Source organism: Nannobrachium achirus (genome assembly GCF_963921795.1).
Source record: "Nannobrachium achirus genome assembly, chromosome: 18".
Classification (NCBI taxonomy): domain Eukaryota; kingdom Metazoa; phylum Chordata; class Actinopteri; order Myctophiformes; family Myctophidae; genus Nannobrachium; species Nannobrachium achirus.
The window spans coordinates 19,175,505-19,183,568 of NC_137825.1; the positions used below are offsets into that span (position 1 = coordinate 19,175,505).

At 47.2% G+C, this 8,064-nt stretch overlaps 1 protein-coding gene across 1 annotated transcript; it reads left to right on the forward strand.

The window, feature by feature from the left end:
- Positions 1-2,337: 2,337 nt before the first annotated feature.
- On the forward strand, positions 2,338-6,926 carry LOC308302822 (chymotrypsin-like elastase family member 2A; the record flags this gene model as incomplete). Its single annotated transcript, XM_080747123.1, has 6 exons — positions 2,338-2,470; positions 3,916-4,025; positions 4,296-4,390; positions 5,162-5,442; positions 5,968-6,131; positions 6,747-6,926. 6 exons carry the CDS (start codon positions 2,338-2,340, stop codon positions 6,924-6,926), a joined length of 963 nt encoding a protein of 320 aa, XP_080603249.1.
- Positions 6,927-8,064: the final 1,138 nt, after the last annotated feature.

Consider the following 8,064-nt stretch of genomic DNA (forward strand, 5'->3'; position numbering starts at 1 on the left):
CCTCTCCCCGAGCACGGGAGAGGAGGAAGTCCTGCCTGAAGGGGCAGGGGGAGGAGCTAGGGAGGAGGGGCAGCATGAAGCAGGTGCAGTGGGACGAGGACGGCATGACGTGGGATGTGTACGGCGCCAGCATGGACCCCGGGGAGCTGAGCACGGCTATACAGAGACACCTGAAGCTCCAGAGCCGCAAGGACACCCCCAGCCCCAGAGCACGGAGGAAGAAGTCCAACAGAAAGCCCGCCGTGGTCAAGCAGATCGCCGCCAAGGTGGCGAAAATCCCGGTGATGGTCGATACCGGGACCTCCATGGCGGAGGAGGGCGAGGGGAAGCCACAGGGGAGGCAACAGGGGAAAGCGGAGGGCGAGACGGAGGGGAGGCAGCAGGGGAAAATGGAGGGGAAGCCAGAGGGGAGGCAACAGGGGAAAATGGAGGGGAAGCCAGAGGGGGACGAGAAGGGAGAGAGGCAGATGGTGAGAGAGGGAGGTAAAAAGGCTGAAGCTGCAGGAGAGATGTGTAGACGCCACGAGGCAGACGCAGACCCAGGGAAAGAGCATGGCGAAGTAGAGTATCTGGAAGTGTACGGACATGAGGAGGTTGTGATGCAGCGAAAGAGCTCTTCTCGTGGGAGTGGACGAAGCAGGTCAAAGAGCGTCATGTGGTCATTAACGAGACCTGGGTGGTGTGGGATGTCCCGCAAAGAACACAACTGACCCTAAAGGCTCTCAGACCCACTGTGTTGTTGCACAACAACAAAATAAGACAAACGGGCCTCTGAATGTACAGAAATAATAAACCTTGAACATCTCTCTGAAGCATTTCCTCATCGTGTTAAAGGACGATAGGCTACCGCTATCACTAGGCCTACATGACATTGTTACACCTTTATTGTACATACATTTGCCTGTCAATGACTTAGACTTTAAGTCTGTTTACATTTTCTCCTAAAGTAATTAAACTGTTGACTAGACTTCATTGCATAGTCAATGCATAGACATGCTATTGTTCTTCAACATTTGTTTCTTTGTTATTTAAAATACATGCTCAAAATAAAAGAGGTCAAGTTCAGGTCAGGATCAAGAGTTCAATTAGACAGAAACATATTTTTGTTGTCTGTTGTACTTTACAATGGAAAAGCCATTTACAAAGGAAAAGCAATGTAACAATACGCAGTTCAAATCATTTGTCTAAGAATAAACCATTGTCATTTCATTCACGTGTCTAGCTATTGTTCCAAAAACAGGACAAATCTCTCTCTCTCTCTCTCTCTCTCTCTCTCTCTGTCTCTCTATCACTCTCTCTGTCTCTCTCTGGACAAACAGCCATAAAGTGGAGTAAGGTGTAAACTTGTTGAACCAGGGAGGTGGTATGATGACCATTCAGCCAGCGGTTCAGATGAGCGGGCACATTCTCTCTCATTCACTGGACTAAAAAGCTCCGCTCACTAGCTGCTTCCACTGGACTTATTGTTGTCATATTTCACTGTTTAGGAACAAACAACATGGAGGTGTGTGTGTGTGTGTGTGTGTGTGTGTGTGTGTGTGTGTGTGTGTGTGTGTGTGTGTGTGTGTGTGTGTGTGCACGCGCATGCACGCATCCTCTTCCACTATTTATTTGTATCCTTTGTTTCCCCATCAATGGAATTTAAACGGTGAACTACAAAAAGTATGGGCTGTCGACGACTAAGGACATTCTTAGTCAACTCATAGGAAATTATCAACTAATCTGGTTGATTTAAACAACAGATTACGTAAACGTGTGTTTTCTGTGTAAAGATCAACCTTTTGATGAGGTTGAGAACTCGACATGTTGACTTCACAATGGACAGCGGCTGTTGACAATTAGACACAAAATCACAAATTCTGGGCCGACAAAGACCAAACTGACCGATTAATCAATGAGGGGACAGCTACCTACTGTACAGAAAACGTTCACTTTGTGATGGGCATGAGCAAAGTAGCCTAACACTGTGTATAATGCCACAACACTCAGTTACATGTGTCTGTGTACAGTATGTGTGCGTGTCATGGGATGTGGACATCTACACATGTCCATTTGTAGTAGATCATACATGTACTACTGTACTGTTGTATATGTACGTGTGTGAAAGTGCTGATGAATCCCCCATCTCTGTCTCAGTGACAGTGGAAACCACACCACAAACCGCCAGGAGAACAATCCAGCGCTGGGCCTTTGTTGTGACACCGGCCGTTGTCCCCCCCTCCGCAGCTACTGTGTTGTTGTTGTTCTCTGTGTGTGTGTGTGTGTGTGTAAGGCTTGTTTGCTGCCTGGTATAAATAGCGAGCGGCGGTGTGCGGCTCGGTTATTCTGTGGAAGACGATGGCAGCTCCAGGTCGCCCACCGCTCGCACTGCGGCTGCTGCTGCCGCTGCTGCTGTGCGTAGCAGCACCGCCTGCCGCTGCATACACCCTGACACCTGGACTTAAACCCCAGCACAAGGTGCTGTCTCTGGGTAAGAGGACCATAGATATACACATCTATTTGCTGCAGTAGTACTCAAACTTTAACTGTGCCGAGGACCTCGGAAATTGATATACTTTATATTTGGCCGCGGACCCCCCTCTCCCCCTAGAAGAGAAGATTTCTTAAAAAAGCTAAAAGGTCCTGCGTTTGATTCCCGCTGGGGATGATGTGGGCGCTGGCTGGGGCCGTTTTCTCTCCTCCGCGTCATCAGCGCCCATACCCTAGTGAAAGGATGGTGAAAGGGCCTTTCTGTGTGGAGTTTGCATGTTCTCCCTGTGTTTCCTAGAGTAGGTACCCTCACAAAAAACATGCAGTAATCCTGTACTCTATAATGCCTCCCTCTGGCCAGCCGGGGCACCTGATGGAGGGGAAAGGAACTAGTTGGAATAACGTGTTCTTTCTACGCGCTAGATCCTACAGGGGAAACTCCCCCCTGTCAGGTGATAAGACTCACTCCTCACTCCTCATGTACTGAAGGAAGCATGAGCTCAGTTGGCAGAGGGAAGGTAGCGCCCAGGATTACAGCTTAGGCATTGGTACTGGGTAGAGAACCCCACTTAGAAAACCACGGATCTGCTGGAATATACCTACATCCATCATGCCAGGGGTGGACACTAAATGAAATACATTTTTCTTTATCTACTTTATCAAGTACTGTATTAAAGTACATTCTTTGAGTAGTAAGCAGTAAGCCTTGTTGAGCCATGAGGCCCATAGGGCAGGAGCCTATGTCCTGTTTCTGTAGTGTGAGGCGGCTTGATACATACAAGTTACACCCCCTGGACATGACTCTAGTATGTCACAGGGATTTGCCTCCAATCCAACCCTTGATGCTGAGTGCCAAGCAAGAGGCATTGGGTCGAGGGTCGAACCCTGACCTCCGAATCTCAAGGTGGACACTCTTAACATTCTTTGAGTATCTGTACTTTACCTAAAGTAGACAATACTTTTTTTTTACCCCCTTTTTCTCCCCAATTTAGCCATTATGGCAATTAATTCCTCCCCACACACATTTCAGTGTTGTCACTGCTGTTGTATCCAGCTGACTCACCTGCTAGTGAGGAGCCCCCACCGGGAGGACGTAGGTCCTTCGACCTACACTCCCTGCCCCAGCCCGTAGGAGTACGTGCAGTGACCAATATCACTCTACCCGTCCGGCTTCCCTCCCCGCCCAATTGTGTACGCATGGACACCCGACACCACGGTGATGGACACTGGGCAGGGACTTTACCACTGCACCACCTGAGCACAACTGTACTTTACCTTGATTATTTGTATTTTTGGATACCAAGCTGACTTACACTCAGCTACATTTCAAAGACAAATATTGTGCTTTTGACTTTTATCACTCCCTTCACCCAGGTCAAATAAAGGCCTGGTATGTGTCTATGTGATAAACATATGTATGTTAATGTGTGTTCTCTCCATGTTTAGACTGGCCCAAGGACTGTGGCAGACCCCACTTCAAGCCCAGCATGGTTGAGAGGATTGTATCTGGAAACGAAGCCAGGCCTCACTCATGGCCGTGGCAGGTCTCTCTACAGGTACACTACCAGGGGTGTCGCACCAAATTCTGGGCCCTGGGTACAAGGATTCACTGTGGGCCCCATTTAACCCAATTTTAACACTTTCTATACACTTTTTTTTGGAAAAAAACCTTCCTCCTAGTATAATCATAATGTTTTATGGGGGGGGGGGGGGGGGAATCATAGCCCTGCATCTTTAAAGAGTGTTAATGGAGGCGCAGTGGTGTAAAGTAACTAAGTACATGTACTGAAGTACTGTACTTAAGTACACTTTTCATTTATTTGTAGGTTCGTCCCAGAGGCAGTAAACACTACATCCACGTCTGTGGAGGAACTCTCATCCACAAGAACTGGGTCCTTACTGCTGCTCACTGCTTCCAGAAGTAAGGCCATTCATTAACACACACGCACACACGCACGCACGCACGCACTGGCAACAATTAGGGCTTCAGTACTGTAGGGTCTTTCTCAAGGACACTTGGACACCAACTATGGGGGAGCCCGGGATCGAACTGGGAACCTTCCGTTTCCCAAGTGGCCGCTCTACCTCCTGAGCAACTGCCGCCCCAATGGGGGTCTAATGCACTGGTTCTCAACCTGTGGGTCGGGACCCCCAGGGGGTTTCCCCAAATAATTTTGGGGGGGGTCCCCAGATGATTAACTGAATGTGCAACATTGTTTTCTCACTCAACAGTAAACAAACCAACATAAAGTTTAAGTGTATAGAGGGTATCTGCACATTTCTAAATGACAATTTAAGGACTTTTTAATACCTTTAAAATGACAAACTAAGCATTAGCCAAATTGTCAAATATTAGAGGAAGAAATTGTGAAAATAGCAGATCTACATGCTCACCACGCCTCGCGTTGTGAGCATGTAGATCTGCTATTTTCACAATAGAAACCGTGTTATACAAAATGTAATGCCTCAACTCTTAGTGCTCGTAGGGTGGGGGGGTCCCCAGTTAAAAATATGATTATTTTTGGGGTCGTGGCCTGAAAAAGGTTGAGAACCACTGGTCTAATGGGCCAAATACATATCAAATGTATCCTTGACATGGAAATGTTTGCAAACCAGTGAAAAACATGAGCAATGAGCATGGTACAAACGTCATCACCCCAGCCTGGTTTACCTCATCATCATGTGTTCTCAGGGGTAAAGCCGAGGACGCCGGCAGCTGGAGGATCGTCCTGGGGAAGCATCAGCTGAAGCGCTCGGAGACGGCGGAGAGGACGTTCCCCGTGAAGCGCATCTACCGCCACGAGCACTTCCGCTACCCCACGCACAGCGAGCTGGACTACGACATCGCCCTGGTGAAGGCCGCCACCGACATCCTGCCCACCAACTTCATCCGCTACGCCTGCCTGCCGCGCAAGCAGACCAGCCTCAAGCCAGGACACTACTGCTGGGTCACTGGCTGGGGGGATACCAGGGGTGAGTGGGACTGCTGGGTCACTATACTGCTGGGTCACTGGCTGGGGGGATACCAGGGGTGAGTGGGACTGCTGGGTCATTATACTGCTGGGTCAGAGGCTGGGGGGATACCAGGGGTGAGTGGCTTGCTGGGAGAACTGGGGTGACATGGTGCTGGCTGGGGGAAACGTAATAGTGTAGCAGAGTGGCTCATAGCCTCTGTCTGAAGCCCAAAAGCCTAATATCTCCTCCCCAGCCAAAGGGGGGGGGATCCCCCTCTTAGGCTCACGGTAAGATGTTTGGCTCAGTGTCATGGGAGACCCTGGTTCAAATCTCGCATCGAAAATGTTCAGATGCATAGTTGCCAAAAAAGTAAAATAAATAATAATCGATGCGAACACAATTGGACCCGTGTTCGGGGGAGTGAAAACTCCTATGGGCTGGGGGGTGGAGCCTGTCAGCATGGAGTGTTAAAAATAAATATATAGATATAGAACTCGTGGAGGTGGCGGTGATGTAAAGGTTGTCACCTCACCGTGCTTTCAGGTGGAAAGGAGAACGTGTCTCTGGCTGAGGCGCTGAACCAGGCGCGTCTCCCCATCATCGACTTCAAGACCTGCCGGCAGAAGAAGTTCTGGGGCGACCGGGTCCGAGACTCCATGATCTGTGCCGGGTTCAGAGACACCGAGGGCCCACCAGCCGCCTGCCAGGTATAACTGTCACCACTACCACACTACCTGCCATCATACACATACAGTATTAACCACTTTAACCAATTGAACTACTGCCTCCATATTCTGGGGGGAACATTAGCCAAAAATAGCACATCTACAAGATCACAATGCTTTCACAGCGCATTTGACCGAATGTGAATGCGTGTTACTTATGGATAAGTGATTGAATTAGGGGTGCAACCTAATCGATTTAATCCAATCCAATAATAATCAATCCCTATTTTAGGCATCATTTCATTATAGTCGAAATGCAAAAATTAAAACAATATATATAATTTGCACAACATTGGAAACCTCATAGTATCCTAAAAACTGTTACTTTTGAGGATTCTAATAAAAGAATAGCAGATCTACAAACTCAAAAAATGTGTCTCGTAATGCGGCGCAAAGTAGGGCATTAAATGTTAAAATATATATGGAGATAAGAGGTTTCTGCCCGACAGCAATGACATACAAAAAAATTGTATTCAATTCATCAGAAAGGTAGGAAAATAATTGATAGTTGCAGCCCTGGATTGAAGAACACATATTTGCACTGAGTGCACGTTTAATCACTGACTGTGTCTGTCCATCCTTCTCTCCTCTCCCCAGGGTGACTCCGGTGGTCCTCTGCTGTGCCAGCAGGACCAGGACCGCTGGGAGGTGCACGGCGTGGTCAGCTTCGGCCCCATCGGCTGCACGGTGGAGAACAAGCCCAGCGTGTTCACCCGCACCGGAACCTACATCCCCTGGATCGAGGCCACGCGCATCAGAGACTTCTTCCTGCACTGAGTGCCGCTCCGCGCCGCCACGAAGGCCTGGGCAAACTACGCCACCCGGTGGCCAGCATAGGACATGGACATACTGTATCCCTCTCTTTGGCAGCGGTGGAAGAAGTTGCTCCGATTTATTTTTAAAGTACAAAAGTACTCGGCAGCAGGATATTCTTACGTTACCAAAGTAAAAGCAAAACACTGCGCTTTGTAGCTTGGCTTACAGTAACATTAGCTACCCGTTTGGAGACAGATGACATTGTGAATGTCATTTTGTAACGTCCCTCCTCTTTGATGACACTTATGTACATTTACCCATCAATGGGCTTACAGCATCGTCACATTACATGTTAATTAGTAAATATGTCACTAATGTGCAATAGAGAGTTGTCTTGTGAAATTGTTTAGGCTATATTATGTAGTATATACTATGTACTACTAGGGCTGGGCCATATGACTACTAAATCGATATCACAAATCTTTCAAACTTTTGGCTCAATTACAATGAACGTTTTGTTCATTAGCAGATCAATTATGTCACTATTTTTAACAGAAGGCCAGCATTGTGCAACAAAGTATATAATGCAGGGTTTCAGTTTTAGTCAATTATTTTTTTTTAAATCGGGTCGATTCGTTGATATATAAGGGGAAAAAAGAAAAGAAAATCTGCTTCATAATTATTCGTTATTAAGTGGGTTATTAGTTCTGCTGAATATCGGTTTGGATATATTTTCAGTCAATTACACAGCCCTATGGATGTACCAATCTACAGCTGTCCCAGAGTACGACCTAGAACACACTACACCGTAAAATCCTTAGAACGCAAAAGCATTTGGACAAAGGTGCCATTTAGAACCGTGGTGCTGTACAGCATCAAATAGGTTCAACTATGATTATGAGCAAAGAACTGCTGTTATTTTTTTTAGCGTGGAACCAAATGGACTCATTTATACACTCTGAGTTACATCAACTCTGAGGACTTGACTGTGCAGTCGACATGGATCGTGCTCTTTCTTGAATAGACTTTTCAGACTGACTATCTACCCGTCTACATTCTGTGCAATAAAACCTTTAAAGCAAAACTCCCAGTTAAGTTTTCCCATGGTTTTAATTTAATATTTTATTATTATCCCTATAATAACAAAGGGTACAGCGGG